The 17,948-nt window shown below is 44.1% G+C and overlaps 1 protein-coding gene across 2 annotated transcripts in view; it reads left to right on the plus strand.

Annotated features, from left to right (window-relative positions):
* LOC147718146 (phospholipase A2 inhibitor and Ly6/PLAUR domain-containing protein-like) overlaps nt 1-17,948 on the plus strand; it is a 33,099-nt gene that overhangs the window by 4,209 nt on the left and 10,942 nt on the right. The window contains exons 2-3 of one of the 2 annotated variants that reach the window (XM_086919221.1): nt 5,861-5,977; nt 6,545-6,700. In XM_086919221.1, coding sequence (XP_086775347.1) covers nt 5,861-5,977; nt 6,545-6,700 — 273 coding nt within the window. Of the gene's footprint in view, nt 1-5,857; nt 5,978-6,544; nt 6,701-17,948 lie in introns of both variants that reach the window. The other variant, XM_086919220.1, reaches the window with a different exon arrangement.

Raw genomic sequence — 17,948 nt, forward strand, 5'->3', positions numbered from 1 at the left:
TTGATCGTCCAGCAAAGTTTTTACAATCTAAGGGAGACCCACTTATTCCTTGGGCAAGATGGAAAGTAGAATTCATCACTTACATGAAAGCCATAAATGGGGAACGTATGGGGGCAGAAAGAAAAAAAAGTATCTTTTTCCGCTGTCTGCGATCGGAAGGTCAGGTGATTTTTAGAGCTTTACCACAGGTGACATCCCAAAGTGATGGTAGTGGAGATAACATCAATGTATACAATGAAGCATTATTAAGAATGGAAAAAAAAGATTTAAACCTGTTACAAGTATTGTCTTGAACAGATTTAAATTTTACACCAGAGCACAAAAGGATGATGAAACTTTCGAATATTTTCGCACAGGTTTGAGAACATTATCCATACATTGTAATTCTGGACTATTGACTGATGAAATGAAAGGAGATCAGATAATAGTACATGTCAAGAATAAGAAAATACAAGAAAGATTATGGGTATTAGGCGATCCCAGTTGGTCTGAAGCTATTTCTGAAGCAAAAGCATTAGAACAATCTGAAAAATGGATGTGAATAAGAATAGTGTGGAAGAAGAAATTTTTTACATCAAACCAAAAAATGAACATCAGCCACAACGTCATACATGATTGCCACACAATTATAAAGTTAACACCAATAGGAATGTTCAAAATCAATCTCAAAATTTTGGTGCCTGTTATAGGTGTGGCAATAAGTTCCATCTAGCCTCATTTCCAGGTTGCCCTGCAATTAACAAAGAATGTAAAAACTGTAGCAGGATTGGGCATTTTACTAGTGTGTGTAGAGATATCAGACGCAATACCACACATGCACGTGGAGCGGTGTCCGACATTACAAGTAATGAGGGAACCATTTCAAATATGTTAAAGGAAGCAGACAATGTAGACAGGGCTTTGTGGTTTCGATTATTGATGGTGTTCCTGGTCACGTTATGAAATCACCCAACAGGGAATTTCAAATTTGTGGTGTGGATATATTTTTAATGGTAGACTCAGTTTCCCCATGGACAATAATTACACGTCAATATTTTCGAGAAAAATGGAACCAACAACTACGTCTGGAGAACTTACTACCATTTGATATTGTTGCAGAAAGTTTCGATGGAACTAAGATTGAGGTGGTTTTACGTAAATCTAAATTTCAAACATATGATGTGCATCTATTAAACTATATATTGCTAAAAAAAGGGGCAATGTCTTAGGATAGCGTGACCAGTATAAACTGGGCATTACTCTAAATCCAAGGGCAATTGAACCAATCTCTTTAAGTGATGATTATCTATTTAAGAAAATTGCACTGATTAGTTCTGATAACAAGGTTGATGAAAGGGAAAATAATTTACTGAACAGTTATGGTAATGTTTCTGTGATAAGTTGGGAAATCTAAAAAAAGTTTTCTCTAAGAATTGTGTTAATAGAAAATGCAATACCAATCAAACAACAAATTAGAGGTGTACCAATTAGCATAAGACAAGATGTTTAAGGAGTTGTCTGATGAGGGCATTATTGAAACCATCGAGTCCTCAGAGTGGTTTTCCCCCAATGTTCTTTTCTGCAAGCCGTATCAAAATTTAAGGGTATGTGTGAGAGCTCTTAATGCTAATATTATTATAGATTGTCATCCATTTCCAAATATCAATGAAGTAGTATTAATGTTTGAAGGGGTTCAAATACTTTCCACATTAGACCTACGTTCTGCGTACCTTCAGATAGAACTAATGGAAGAATAAAAAAAAAAACGTTGCTTGCATTACGCCTTTTGGTTTATATCAATATACAAGAACGCCTTTTGGGCTGGCGTCAGCAGCCTTAGTATTTCAGAGAGTGATGTTCCAGATTTTTGGAGATGTTGATGAATATGTCAAGTGTTTCCAGGACGATATTTTGATCTTTTTAAGAAATTAATCTAAGCAATTGATTCATTTGAGATTGGGGAACCATGGTCTAACACTGAAAGCACACAAATGTAAATTGTTTAAACGTACAGTCGAATACTTAGGTCATACCGTATCTGGTAATGGAATTGTTCCAAAGAAAACTAATGTGGATGCAAATGTTAAATCTCCATCGCCAGCAAACAAGGATCCGCTGTTATCTTTCACGGGGATGTGTGAATACTGGAGTGTTCCCATGAGGCACAGGGTCAGACTGATTTGCATACGGCCATGTCTGAACTGGGGTGGCTAAAGATTGGTGATGGATTAAACCCTGATCTTTTCACTGGGTGTGAGCGTTTGACTGGTGCAGATGCTCCGTCCATCATCATCCCCTTTTGTACTGTATTTACAGTGCGGCGCTCAAAGTGACAACAATTGACAGATGCGTCAGGAATCCTGACGTATATGTGGGCTAAAACCGATGTATTGCTGGAGTTGTGCTGCAAGCATGACGCAACTCCAGCAATGCATGGGGGAGGCCTTTATGTTTTGCACTGCATCACCCTTACGCCTGCTGTGAGGCAGAAATTAGGTTTTGACGCAGCAGCGTCCTAGAAGTGGTGCAATGAAATCCGATAGATTTCACTGCGTCACTTCTACAAGACTTTCTTGAGTTTGAACGCCCACCGTGAATACATTATACCTGACACAGGTATAATGTATCCTGCACTTTGTAAATATGACGCACAATGGCACATTATCAACAATGCCACTGCACTAAAAAAGGGATGCAACAGTGGTGCAAACGTGTTGCAAGGGACTCATAAATAAGCCCTTTACTTTGTTCATGTCCTGAGACTAGTTTTTATGAATTTTACTAAGGAATGTTTTTATTGAGCTCTTTGTAAGTTTTATCTGTGTGACTCTTTTTTGGATAGTGTCCAAACTCAATTTCAAAGAGTTTGTGAAAACTATTCAAAGCCAAACATACTCACACTTTTACCATTCAAGGCAACTCTGTTAAACCAGACCTTGGCTGGACCGTGGCCAGAAAAGACTGGGGAATCTGATCCATGCAGCCCTACAGCTGAGCTTTGGCAGATTGTAATGATGAAACATGGTGGCATCTATAGATACACTATCTTCCTTTCATTGTTCTACACTGGATTACCTGTTTGCTGCAAATTCAATTTTACAAATAAAAGCCTTAAACAAGATTTTATTTTGAAAACAGTTTTGGCATACTATCTCCAGAAAGCATATACCTCTAAACGCAAGTTACAGTTTAGGTGTCAAATGTTTTACCTTCACACCAACAGTTTGCTTAGAAAAGAAGGATAATAAACTAGATTTGGTTCATTGCTGATTAAGTACAGAATGTGCAGCTGTTGGTTGATCAGCAGGTCTGACCCACAGAAGAGGTCTGAAGTTCTGTCGTGATCCTGTGTCTTACAGGACAGGACTGGCTACCGGGTGCTTCGGTGGGCTGGCAGGGTGGGGGCTGCTTTCACTGCTGTGAGGGCAGGTTTACTAGCTGGGGTTCTGCGGGCCATGTTCCCTCTTGCAACGATTTTAAATAAACAATGCAACAACAAATAGATTTAAAGTGTTTTTCCCTTCTTTATTTAGAATGAAACGCCCAGTAGTCACTCCTGGCGTGGCGTCTTCGAAAGCAGAGATGCCTTTCATTTCAGCATAGAAACATGGGTTATTGAATGTGCATCAAATGCATGTTCATAGCATATTTTTTTGTTCTGTATATTTGTCATGAAGTTGTGATAATCCAGATTATGCAAAAACACAATGACTGTTTAGTTCAGAAATAATTCCAAGCTATCATAAACGCTTAATCCGTGCCTCTTTATAATTCTTTGATTTCATGTATTTTATTCATTTGCTTTTCGGGGTCTTTCTTATTATTTTGCTAGAACGTTTGAGGTTCTTAAACACATGCATCCCAATGTATTAAAGTGGGTAGGGGGTAGATCTCTCCACCGGCAGAGTTTTGCCCTCTCTGCGTTACACTTGTGATTCAGAGTACTGGCAAAATTCTGCCAACCGCTGTGTGGCACAGTTTTTTTTTCACATGCGTTTTGCCAATTTTAAATTGTCTAGTGTGACCGAGACTTTGTGTCCCCTAGCGTGATTTTCTGAGGTTAAAACGCCACCTGGTGAGATTTTCTTAAAGTTAGGAGTCGTTGTGGGTTGCAGCCATTGGTGTCGAGAATGCTGCCTCTCGAGCAGAAAATTTGCTTGAACAGCAGAATGAAGCGGCACCCTCTGGTACACAGCATGGTGCCATTCACGCATATTTTTAGGTCCTGAAAAAGCTCTAGTGCTAAAAATCAGTGCAAGCATTGCGACGTGCCAAATTCTACCTACTCGCTCAACTCAGAGGAATCTTGCAGAGTTTATGTGTCTCTGCCCAACTCCAGAATGGAACTCTGCGTGTTCCACCCACCATTAATCATATCTTAGTAGATATGGCCCTGTTCTGCTCTGTCCCTTTGATACAAAGCAGCACATCAACTTTGGTTGCTGCTCTTCGTTGAGTCAAATGTTAGTAATTCTATCCCTCGGTCTTTACCTGTCTCTAAGTTTGTCTGTCTTTGTCTCAGTGTATTTGTATCTCTTGCTATCTGCCTCTGCCTACCCATTTCTCTGTGTCTGCCTGACACTTTCTTTCTGCTGCAATCGTAATTCTGTCTCAGTTCTTGCTTTTCTCTATTCTTCGTCTCTTCCTCATGTGTCATTTGGAGTTTACGCTCAATATCTTTTTTACGCCCCAAAGAATGTAACTCTCTACTACATTCTTTTTTTTTTTACTTTTATTCGGTTGCATGTAGCGTAACCATAAAAAGTACAAGAATAAAATGTTACAGTGCATATAAAAAATTCAATGTATGTTACATTAAAACAATAAAAAAGACTTTAAACATTAATAATCATTGGTTAAAAACAATTCATTGGGATACAAAACAAGTAAATAAAAAACTTCAATGATATAGCGGATTTTTAGACAAGCTACGCATTTGGCAATATATTGAGAATCCAGGAACTGCAGAGCTAAATAAACGGGCCGACAAGTTCTCAGTCCCAGTTTCCGGAGTGAAGGAATGATCCAGCGCTTGCGAGGAATCTCATAGTATCTGCAAAACATTATTACATGGATTGTAGATTGAGATGATATACCATCGCAAGGGCATTTCATGAGGATGTGCGACCAGATCTTCGCTGTTGGAAAAGTAACTAGGCGGAAAAAGGAATCAAAGCGAAACCTAGTCAAAACATACTTTTCATGATTAGTTAGGTGGTAAGATAAATATGGCTGAATACCCAGAACAGTCTGGACAGAAAGAATCTGTACATTTGAGGATTTCGTAACTTCTTGTGCGAGGCGTAATTCTCTCAGATGACTTAAGCACAGTTTTTTCAGATCTTTCCTATTAACATCTACCAGTGAGCAAGGGTCTGGGAAATAAGATGTACGATTCAGGTCCTTAAGGAAGTTAGAGACATAGGAAAGCCAGGGGATTTTATTCCAGTTTGCCAAGGACAAGCAGTCAGTTATCAGAGAGCGGGTGAGATGACATTGCGTTTTAGACCAGATACAGTGCCATAACAGAATCGGTTGGCATTTGATATTGTCTGTCAGGTAATCAATACCCAGCTCGACGTGGCAACCGTACGTTGGGGCACTTTGTGGTTGGGCCAGTAGATATTTTAAAAACCCGTTCTGGACCGTCTGCAAAGTGTCTGTGGGAGCATAACCCCAAACCCCTGCTCCATAGGTTGCTACGCTATGACATTTGGTGTGGTAGATTTTTAGCAACTCTCCTACATTCAATTTCCATCCTCCCACTACTAGTCGCTGGTGCATTTGTTTTGTATTTATTTTTGCATTATACTGTGCGCCAGAATGTTCTTATCTTCTCTATATCCCCAAAACATTTCATTTGAATTTCTCTTTCCAGGAGATTGCCTAGTATGCGAGCAGTGCTTCGCTCTCCACACCAGCAGCTGCTCGGGTGTCTTCATGCAGTGCCCTCCCCACGTCACTCACTGCGTCGCAGGCCTGGAGAACTGCACATTGGGTGAGTACAATGTGTCATGTATCTGTAACACGTGACCCCATTGGAAGCATTGTGCCCATTGTTGAAGGTGCCTGCAAGCTTCCTGTTTGACATCCAGAATGCCCCTCCATTGTGTCCTCAGAGAACCGACTTCTGTTTGGCTAGTATGTGCTATCGGGTCTAAATTCCACAATCCTCAAACCCAGAGTTCTTTCTCGCCTGATTTCAAACTCATAGTTTCCAAACAATCTATAGATGAAAACAAGCTCAGGAAGGGCAGAATTGTGGAAATGGATACAAAAGGACATGATGTAAAGCTCAAGGGTAGAATGCCATGGAGTTAGCAGCATTGTGGGTGGAGGGAAGTATGACACCAATTAATCATGTGATGAATATCATAGATCTATGCTTTTTAAAAACATGTTAACACATGAACTCTTGCTCAACCACTTTAACGATGAACAAGTGGTGGCTGTACCTGTTTCACCACCGGTAAATCACCAGACTCCTTCAAGATGACAATGCATGGGCTGCAACTTATGCTCAGATCTGTTTTATGCTACATCACAGTATGCTTTCTTCCAACAGGGAGTGATAATATTCTAACTGCATTCAAGGACTGTCTGGATCCTTCTCAAAAAGCAGCTTGTGGCAGAGAGTTCTCCGTCAAAACCTCATTGACCTATGTATGGACAAGCAGAACGTGCTGCGACTCTGACTTCTGCAACAGAGGCGATGTGCAGGGTATGTACAGCTTGTGACTCTGAAAACTTTAACACAGGGATGGACATGGTACCTGCAATCTGTAACTCCCCAATCAGTAATGCGGAAGATGTATAGGGTATGTCCCGTCTGTGACTCCAACATCTGTAACAGAAAGAAATCTCAGGGAGTGTGACATCTGTGACTCCAACATATGTAATAGATGAGTTGTGTATGATAGGTACAGTTGGCGACAGAAGGAATGTTCTGTCTGTGACAGAGGGGATGTGTAGGGTATGTGCAGTCTGTGACTCACACATTTGTAACAGTGGGTGTGTGCAAGGTATATACAACCAGTGACTCTGATATCTGTGACAGAGGAGTTGTGTATGGTACGTACATTTGGTGACTTTGAAAACGGTAACACAGGGGATTTGTAGGGTGCATGCAGTCTGTGACTCTGATATCTGTAACTGAGGGAATGTGTAGGGCACATGCAGATTGTGACTCCCACATTTGTAATGGAGGGGATGTGCAGGGTACATGCAGTCTATCACTCCAACATATGTAAAAGAAGGGATGTTCAGGGTCTGTGACTCCCACATTTGTAACAGAGGATGTGTGTAGGGTACGTGCAACCTGTGACTCTGATATCGGTATCACAGGAGATGTGCAAGGTACATGTAGTCTACGGCTCTGACATATGTAGCAGAGAGAATGTGCAGTGTAGGCAGAGCAACAGAGGGGGTATGCAAGGCACCAACAGTCTGGGACTCCAATATCTATAACAGATCAGTTGTGTATGGACCGTAAAGTTTGTGACTTTGTAAACTGTGACTCAGTAGTTGTGCAGGGTGCATGCAATCTGTGACTTCGACATCCGTAACAGATGGAATGTGAAGGGTATGTGCAGTTTTAGACTCCCACATCTGTAATAGAGGGGATGTGTGGGATACATTCAGTCTGGGACTCCAACCTTGGTAACAAAAGGGCTGTTCAGGGTACATGCAGTCTGTGACTCCAACATCTGTAATGTATATATGTATGTATGTATAGGCATTTATATAGCGCACTACTTACCCGGAGGGTCCCAAGGCGCTTCGACCGCTGCGAAACCCTTCCTGGCCTCCCTGAGAGATGGTCCCTTAATGGGTATCTCCAGGGTGAGACCAGGCATCCCCGGCGGTCTGGTGGGGCCGTTAGTGAGGATGAGGCAAGCTAATGCCCAGAGTTACCGAGTGTGATCGCTGATCAGAGTGGGCACCGAGGCAAGAGAATTATCGAGTCCGCTGACCCTGGTCCAGAAACCTGCCGCACCAGGAATCGAACCCTGGTCCCGGGCCGTCCTCTGCTCTCGGTCTCTGTCTGCGACTCCAACATCTGTTACAGAATGAATTTGCAGGGTACTTGCAGTCTGTGACTCTGATATCTATAACGGAGGATATGTGTAGGGTACGTGCAGTCTGTGACTCCCACCTTTGAGTGGCAGGTGCATTCTTCAAACCAAAGGGCATTACCACACATTGAAAGTGCCCACTAGGAGTAGAAAATACTGTCTTTGGCTTAGCATAATCAGTCAATCTCATCTGCCAGTAGACAGCTGGAAGATCAAATGTGCGCAGAAATTTGGCTCAGGCCAATACATCTGTAAGGTCATCTGCTCTTGGGATTGGATAGGCATCAGTCATTTTGACTGCATTGAGACCCCTGTAGTGAACACAAAACCTCATCTCTCTCTTACCACCCTGGGTGTGAGAGTTTGGTACCAAGACCACTGGACTAGCCCACAGGCTATCTGAGGAGTCAACAACTCCCAAATCTAACTTTTCCTGGACTTCTGTAATGATGCAGTCCCTGACATGATCAGGTTGCCTGTAAATCTTACATAAAACAGGCAGACTGTCCCGAGTGTCCACTTCATGAGTGCACCAGGTAGTCTGACTTGGAGTCAGAGAGAACATATGTCTGAACTGATTGAGCAACGGTCTGCAATCAATGTGCTGCTGACCAGTGAGGATGTCTGCCAAGGCTACACCATCTATTGATCCATCATCAGGGTTCTGTGAGAGCAGGTCAGGGAGTGGATCACTCTCTTCCTCTTGTCCCTCATCAGGAGCCATGAGCAAGCCCATGCCCTGTCAACATATGGTCTAAGTCTGTTGACATGAAGCACCTTATGGGGGCTGCTGGAAGTTCCTAGGTCTACCAGATTGGTAACCTCTCCCCTCTGTTTAACAATAGTGTAGGGTTCACTCCACTTGTCTTGGCTTGATGAGTTGTTGGGAACTCCTACACATACTGTCCTGGCTGATAAACAGGCAGTCCAGCCTTTTGGTCATGCCATGCTTTCTGTAATTCCTGGCTAGCCTCAAGGTTGTTAGTGTCTTCTGCATGTATTCAGCCATCTTGGAGCGGAGACCAAGTCACTATGTCCTGTTTAGGGGGTTTGAGAGGTAACTCCAAACCTCCTTCAACAGACACAATGATCCTCTTGCAGGATGCCCAAATAGAAGTTCAAAAGGGCTGTAGTCAACCCCCTTCTGAGGAACCACCCTGTTTACAAATAAAAGGCAGGGCAGTAGGATGTTGCATCAATGCCTAAGCTTTTCTGGGAGACCCTTGATCCAACCCTTTAAGGTTTTGTTGAACCTTTCCACTAACCCATTGCAATGTGGGTGATAGAGTGTGGTGAATTTGTAATTCACTCCACACTCCTTCCACATTGAAGTCAAGCAGCTGGACATAAAGTTTGCACCTCTGTCAGATACTACCTCCTTGTAGAAACCCACTCTTGATAACACTCCCAAGAGGGCTCTTGCCACAACAGTTGCTGTAGTGGTCCTAAGGGGAAAAACCTCTGGTTTCCTAGTGGCATGGTCCAACACCACTAGGATAAACCTGTGTCCATATGCTGTGTGAGGATCCATTGGTCCAATAATGTCAATCCCCACTCTCTCAAAGGGAATCCCCCACCACAGGTAGTGGTATCAGGGGGGCCTTTGTGGTGCCACCTGCCGAACCACTGGCTTGACAGGTGACACAGGAGTGACAAAACTCCTTTGTGTGTTCAGACATATGCGGCCAATGAAAGTGAGGGCCAATTCTGTCCCAAGTCTTCTTTTGGCCCAGGTGTCCTGCTACCAGAATATAATGGGCTAGTGTTAGTAGGAAGCCCCTGAATTTCAAAGGTATAACCAACCTCCTGGCTGCACCAGGCTTTGAATACCCTCTGAATACAGGAGTCCATCATCCCAATAAACATTATGGGTGGCATGAGCATTCCCAGGAGCCTCAGCAACAGCTTGCTGTCTGAGGGGTTCAAGAGAAGGGCAGCTCATCTGGGACAGTTCCTTCTTAAGGAGGACAATCATCTCACTTAAAGAAACTGATCTTTACTCTGAGTCAGGGGGAAGGCACTGCCTTAACCCTACTGTTCCTTTTCTTCGAAGGCAATTGGTCCATTATTCCAGAATCCATGGCCTGTTCAGTGTTAGACTTTTTGACCTGTGACCTAGTCACAGAAAACACATGTGTGGAGAGCCCTAACATTTCTGCATGGGTCCTTAAATTCACTTCAGACCAAACTTAAGTCTCTCAATCATTCCCAATTAAGCATTCAACAGGGAGGTCTGCACTTACCACAACTTTCTTGAGGCCAGTTACCCCTCCCATGGAAAAATTAACAACTGACAGGGCATGGTTTGTCCTGACATTGCTAGCATTGGTCACTTGGTGAAATTCACCAAGTATGATCTGTCCAGGGTCCACATGGTCTAGTGTCACCATAGTGACAGTTGTCCCTGTATTACTGTAGGCTAAGGCCTCTCTTCAATTTATCAAAGTCTGCTGTCTGTATTTGCCCAGGTTACGGGGACTCACGCAGGAGGTCGTATGCATGCCTCCATTACAGATCAGGACACCATTATATTATTATTATATTTAAGTTTATAAAGTGCACATATACCCAGAGGTTTCCCGGCGCTAAGGACCAGATTAAGGGGGTGAGCAAACTGAAAGATAAGGAGGCAGGTTATTGGTTAAATAACCAAGTTTTAACCTCTCTGCGGAACATGAGGTAGCAAGATTCAGTACGCAGAGATAGGGGAAGAGAGTTCCAGAGGACGGGAGAAAGACAGGAGAAGGAATGACCACCCATTCTGGCTCTTTTAACTCTGGGAACCTGAAACCTATGCTGATTGGATGAGCGAAGAGTACGGGCTGGGCAGTACTGATGAACCGAAGTACTAAGGTAGGGTGGGGCCCGACCTGCATTGATTCTATGCATAAAGCATAGAGCCTTGAATTTCGTGCGGCTTTCAATACGAAGCCAGTGCAAGTTACGTAGGGAATTAGAAGTGGAGGATTTATTGGGTAGTTTACAGAGCAGCCGAACTGCCATGTCCTGGACTGTCTGTAGTTTACGGCTCACCTCTTTGCAAGCCCCCAGGAGAAGAATGTTTCCGTAGTCCAGTCTAGAGGTGATTAAGGCCTGGACTACGGTTTTCTGTGTCTCCTGAGGCAGCGCCAAATGATTTTTCAGAGCCACTTGATGATGGTGATGAAAGTAGAAGAGGTTTTAACCACGTGGTGCTTCATGGAAAGTTGGTTGTCAAAAATGATGGCAAGATTACGAGCTGTTTTAGAGGGAACGGAGAGGGTGCCCATTTGCGAGGGCCAATGTTGGGGTCCCCACAGAGTAGTGTTCTGGCCAAACAAAAGGAGCTCTGTTTTCCCCCTGTTCAACTTTAGTTTGTTTTGTGCATCCACGTGACGATGTTACTAAGCCCTACGCAGAGGGAAGAGGGGGTGGAGTGAGATCCCATTGGAAGGGAGTAGATGATCTGTGTATCATCGGCATATGAGTAAATGGTTAGCCCAGCTTGTTCCGCAATCGTAGCCAGGGATCTGACATAAAAGTTAAAAAGTAAGGGGCTCAAAATGGAGCCCTGGGGGTCACCATACGCCGATTTATAGGTTTGAGAGGCTGAAGAAGGGGAGAATACTTGGAAAGTACAGTCTGAAAGAAAACTGACAAGCCAGTTGAGGGCTGAGCCGGTGATGCCAGATGATTTAAGGGCATTAATAAGGTTGGGGTGGGAAACCGTGTCAAATGCGGCACTCAAATCAAGCAAAATTAGTGCCACGGTTTCCCCCCTATCCACTCGGCATCAAATGGTTTCTGAGACCCCCAGCAGAGTAGATTCTGTCGAAAAGCCGGATTGAGATGGATGAAGGATATTTCTTGATTCAACATGCAGGGAGAGTTGTGTATTAATATGTTTTTCCAGTATTTTTGAGAAGACAGGGAGGAGAGAGATGGGGCGGAAATTGGATGGGTTATTGGGGTCAGCATTGGCCTTTTTTAGTATGGGCACAATCATTGTATGTTTCCATGTAGAAGGTAACTTGGCTTCTCTGAGGGAGGAGTTAAGTAAATCCAAAATAAGATTAAGGGAAGAGGTGTCCAGGATTTTTAGAATCTGTGGGGAAGTGGATCCAGTGGAGAGCCAGATTTGATATTGCTGATGATATCAAGAAGTGTGGTGATATTAAGGAGATCCCAAGTACAGATCTGCTGTGCCGGTGGAAAGTTGGCATCCTCCGAGACTTCAGATTCATGGAAGATCACCGGATCAAGTGCTTTAAGGAGGCTATTCTGTTGTGAGGGTATGAGGTGCATATCCACTAAAGCCTCAGGGTCACAGAGAATGACTGGATCAAGTAATTTAGGAGGGGAGGGGGAATAGATTCGTCAAAGTCAGTATAGATGGCATCGATTTTAGAGATAAAAAATTCCAACAAGGAGTTGCATTGTGAGACGTCTTAACATGATGCGCACGAAAGTTCTTGTACAAACTTAAAAAGTGCTTTTGGGTGGTTTTGTGCCTCAAGTATGGTTATATTGACATATTCCCTTTTGGCAGTTTTACAAAGTAAGTGATAGTTGGTTAAGGCCATCTTATAAGTTTGCTTGGAGCCTAAATCATAGTGTATGCGCCACTTGCGCTCAAGGTTTTTACATATAGTTTTTTCTTTTTTCAGTGAGTCTGTGAACCAAGGTGCAGGAGGATGGTCTAGATTGTGCTTTTGTTTTCACTGGGGTAAACATACGTTGGCAGCTTGAGTGAGCCAGCTAATAGTAGCAGCCTCCGCTTTAATGCTGGTGACTTCGGTGAGGGGCCTGGTATTCTCAAGCCAGGAATTGAGTTTCATGAGGTCCAAATTTTTCCAGTTTCTGGTTGGCCTGAATTCAGTGGAGGTAGAGGGGATGTTGGACGAACAACCAATAGTAACAGAGAAGGTAACCATATAATGGTCTGACCATAGAATGGGTAGGGACGGTCTGCACGTAATAGTTTTTAAGTTCAAAAAGATGGGATCGAGGAGGTTCCCTGCCTTATGGGTGGGGCCACAGTTGTTTAAGGTGATGTTGAGAGCTGCAAAGTCCTGGAGAAGATTGGTACTGATAGGACAAGATGGGTCGTTAAAATGTAAGTTCAGGTCACCAATAATCAAGAAGTTGGTGGAGTTCTGAAGTAGTGGAGCTATGTACTCGGGAAAGACCATGGCCCAGGAGCTGGCTGGGCCTGGAGAACGATAGATGAGTATCCCAGAAAGGGTGAAGTTGGGAGATAACAAAAGTTTAAAATAACCTGCTTCGTAGTTAGGTATGTCAAGGTCCTCCCATTTAAAGGAGTATAGTCTGTTAAAAATTATATCTATCCCTCCACCCTCTTTCCCCACTCTATTTTTTCCTGTGTATGTATAGATATCAGGGAGGGCGGATGCGATGTCCGGACTGGAGTAGTCTTTAAGCCAGGTCTCTGTGAGAAATAGGGCCGCTGGTTGCGAAGAAGTGAGAAGATTGAAAATATCTCTCTTGTGTTTGACTAATGAGCTGCAGTTTAGGCTAATAAACGTGCACACTTGAGGGGAGTCTATGTATATAAGCCAAGATTGAAATGACAGGAAGTTGCAAGTAGCTGTATTCGTTAGGGAGGGAAGGGAAGACAGGGAATGGTTGAAGTTTGGACAGGTTATGGGGGCCAGATGACAGTTCAGGGATGTGCTGTATGAGCAATGCGATGATCTGAGGCTGAGGAGGACTTCTCTAGAGTAAATAAGAGATGGACCTGGGAATGTACCAAGGGGCATGGTCCCTGGTCCCGGCCCATCGCGGACGGGCGCAGACGGGCTGGACTTTGTCGCGACTTCGATGCGCCATCGTCGCGCCCGCTGCACGCATCCGCTGCGCGTCGGCCAGCACATCAGTATAAGAGGGGAGGCGGCGGTAGGAAACTAGACCGCTCCCCCCTTCTGCCGGAAGTGAGTCAAGAGATGCAAGAAACTCCCTCCACAACAACGAGCTAGGCTCGGGGTGGACCAGGGAGTGGGAATCATTTGAAGGTAAACGTGATGTTTAAAACTTATACAGCGCAGCGCCTGAGATCGTGCCCCCTTGCTCTCTCACAGCAGCAGCACCAGTGCCAGGAACAGTAGTGCGCTTGGAAAACAAAATTAAAATAAACCCGCAGTGTGAGCACCTCAATCGTGCCCCCTGCGAAGGCAGCTAAAAGTTTAAACAAACAGCGTAGTGCGAGCACCAAACTTGTGCCCCCTGCAATTAAAATAAAGTGCTAAGTGAGCGGTAGCAGCGCAGCAGTACTCGTACCCTCAATCGGTAGGTCTGCATCCGGCCATCTTCCTGTGTTTAAGAGGGGAGGCGGCGGTAGGAAACTAGACTGCTCCCCCCTTACGCCAGAAGTGAGTCAAGAGAAAGCAAGAAACTCCCTCCACAACAACGAGCTAGGCTCGGGGTGGGCCGGGAAGTGGGAATCAGGTGAATTGCCAGGAACAGTGGTGCGCTAGGAAAACAAAATTTAAATAAACCCGCAGTGCGAGCACCTCAATCGTGCCTCCTGCGAAGGCAGCTAAAAGTTTAAACAAACAGCGCAGTGCGAGCACCAAACTTGTGCCCCCTGCAATAAAAAAAAAGTGCTAAGTGCGCGGTAGCAGGTAGCAGAGCAGCAGCACTCGTACCCTCAATCAGTAGGTCTGCATCCAGCCATCTTCCTGTGTTTAAGAGGGGAGGCGGCGGTAGGAAACTAGACCGCTCCTCCCTTCCGCCGGAAGTGAGTAAAGAGAAAACAAGAAACTCCCTCCACAACAACGAGCTAGGCTCGTGGTGGACCGGGGAGTGGGAATCAGGTGAAGGTACACATGATGTTTAAAACGTATACAGCTCAGCACCTGAGATTGTGCACCCCTGCTCTCTCACGGCAGCAGCGCCAGTGCCAGAACAGTAGTGCGCTAGGAAAACAAAATTAAAATAAACCCGCAGTGCGAGCACCTCAATCGTGCCCCCTGCAAAGGCAGCTGAAAGTTTAAACATACAGTGCAGTGCGAGCACCAAGCTTGTGCCGCCTGCATTTAAAATAAAGCGCTAAGTGAGCTGTAGCATGTAGCAGCGCAGCAGCACTCGTACCCTGAGTTGGAACTCTGACTAGGCCAGAGCCTACATCAGTACCCAGAGTTAACCCTACTACACCCTTCTGCTAAGTACCACCACTAGGAGCTGAACTAGCGGGAACAGTTGCCATAGGGGCAATGGTGGCTAGAGTTGAGTCTTTACTTCTAGTGCAATTACTAGTCCAATTGCCGTTCTGTTTACAGACTTTACACCATGGTTTCTTTTGTCCTTTCTTTTTGGATGATTGGGAATCCCACCATTAGAAGATTTTTGAGGGCCTTGTGAAGACTTCTGATCTTTACCCTTTTCCCCTTCTGCTTCACCCTGGTACTGACCCATTTGTCTGCCTTCTTTCCCAATTCTCGGGGAAAGGTCAGATCAGAGTCTACCAAGTGCTGATGCAACAGCCGATTCTTACAGTTATTAAGGATCTGCTCCCTAATAATCAAGTTGTATAATCCTGTATAATCATACACTTTACTGTCCAGTAACCAGCCCTCCAGAGCCTTAGTAGCACAATCAAAGTCAACCCAGTCCTTAGTCTGAGCCTTTTGGATATCTCTGAACTGTATTCTATACTGCTTAGTGGTTAGGCCAAACCCATCTATCAGAGCACTCTTCAGGACTTTAAAACCACCAGCAACCTCTTCTCTGACAGCGAGGAGATTTTCTCTACCTTTGTCTGCAAATGAGAGCCACAAGATTGCTGCCCACTGCTCCTAGGGGACCTTCCGAACTTTGCAGGGCCTTTCCAGAGCAGTTATCCATTTGTGGATGTCATCCCCACTCTGGTAGGGAGGGACAATCTTGCTTAAGTTTCTGAGGTCATAGGAATGTCCCCTACCACTAGGGAAGCTGCTGCCACCATGGGACTCTAGTCCCATTTTTTCTTTGCTTTTTCAAGCTCTAGGGACTCCCTTTCTAAGGCTACTCTTTGACTCCTTATCATCAGCTGAGCTTCTTCAAGTCTCATATGATGCTCTCTCTTCTCCTGGGAAGTGTCCCTCCTATGAGAAGAGACAGGGGTCCCTATAGAAACGCTATAATTGTTAGAATCCACAGAGAGAGATCTTGGCCTTTTTGGTATACCTTCAATTCTTCCTGGGGAGATAAAGACAGGACCCCACGGGCCTCCATCTCTACCACTAGGAGGAGCTGCACTGTCCAGGTCAAGGTCATTGTCACCTCCCTGGTCAGCATCAAAGTCTGAATCCGGTGGGATTGGATCACTGCGAGCTTCCTCATCTTTTGTGGATCCTGCTCATACACAGAACTGTGCACAGAGACTCAGGACCTCAGTGAATTGTGGTGTACCAAAAGACTCACCTCAGTACCTAGAACCCTTAACCGACTAGCATCAGTGTCTCATTAGCACTTCGTTCTACAACAAAGTTACCAAATATTAGACAGCCCAGAACATGCGACTTAGGCTACTCCCAGGAATAGTGGGAATCAAGAACACTCTTTCATTTGTTTTTCTCATACCAGTTCACAACGTGAGTAAATAGAGAAAAGTTTAAAATGTTTATTTTTTAACAACATGCTCAACGATGCAGTATTTTTGCTAACATAAGCAGGAATATGATTAAAAATAACATGATCAGCATTGATACAATTCCATAAAACACAAAAGGAGAAATCGTATTATAATGATTGTGGAAACAGGACCTATATTGCCTTGTGTACCACCCTCCATTGCTAGGAGCTAGTGTTATTATAATAATGGAAGGTCGCTTAAGCTTGCATGGTGAACCCCGTACCTCAAAGATCAGTAGAGAGTAATCACATCAGGATCTACAAAATCTCTCTCTCTCTCTGGAAATGGATTTTATCCAAGTGTACAAACCATGCGTGCAGTGCAATATTAAAGTTGCTAGAATTTCAGTTAACTGCAGATGCATGCATGTTGTGTCTAGAGGGTGGGCCGATCAGGCTGAATAACAGCATACATTGTTACGATAACCTTGGATGCTTCTGTACTCGCTATGCAGACTAAGATCACGATGTAAGTCTAGGGATATGTAAAATAAGCCCTTCTCATGTGACAAAATTCAAGCTGCGTAACTTAAAACAACAGTTACATGCAGTTTTGTGTGCAAAAGTGGCAAAAATGTAAAATGTTGTTTAAACTCCTAATAAGCCTATACTAACATAGCAATGTGCGCAAAGAGGGCTCTCCCTCCACTACACGTATCTGCTGCTCCCAAGCTACTATCTACCCTTTCAGGCTCTGAAGCCTCTTTAAGTTTATCTAAAAGTAATACCTCTCTGAGTCGTTGGGTGGTGGCACCTTTGCCAGTCTTCAGTTTTCTCATAGTACACAGAGCCCTTAACTCAGAGAAAGGGAATGTGTCATACTTAGACGTCTGTAAAGTACTGACATCTGACAAGGAGATACCAGGTCCTGGCACTGAAGACATTACTAGTGAGGTGTGTAAGCACTACCTACTCTAGTTGTTTACCTCCTGAACTCTCTTGAGTTGTTAAAAGAGTGTGCTAAGCCCTTGACACACAACTCTAAATTCAGTAGAACGTACTGTATTTAAGGTTGTATTACATGTGGTATCTGGTAAAACAATGGCAAACTGGAATCCCAGCGCTGCCACCAATGTGAGAAGTTGGCCTGGCATATCCTGTCTACTATTCTAGTGGGCACCTTGCACCAGTCCAAACAACCCCTTATTGATGGTAGGTTAAAGACAACATTGTGGAAAGCAATACTAGTGGTAGCTGTGGAGAGCAACCTTCAGGCTAAGTCTTGAAGGAATATAAAGCAGCTAGTTTTACCAGTTTATAATCTAATGAATGACTAAATTAAAG

Source organism: Lissotriton vulgaris, chromosome 4_2 (genome assembly GCF_964263255.1).
Source record: "Lissotriton vulgaris chromosome 4_2, aLisVul1.2, whole genome shotgun sequence".
NCBI classification, from domain to species: domain Eukaryota; kingdom Metazoa; phylum Chordata; class Amphibia; order Caudata; family Salamandridae; genus Lissotriton; species Lissotriton vulgaris.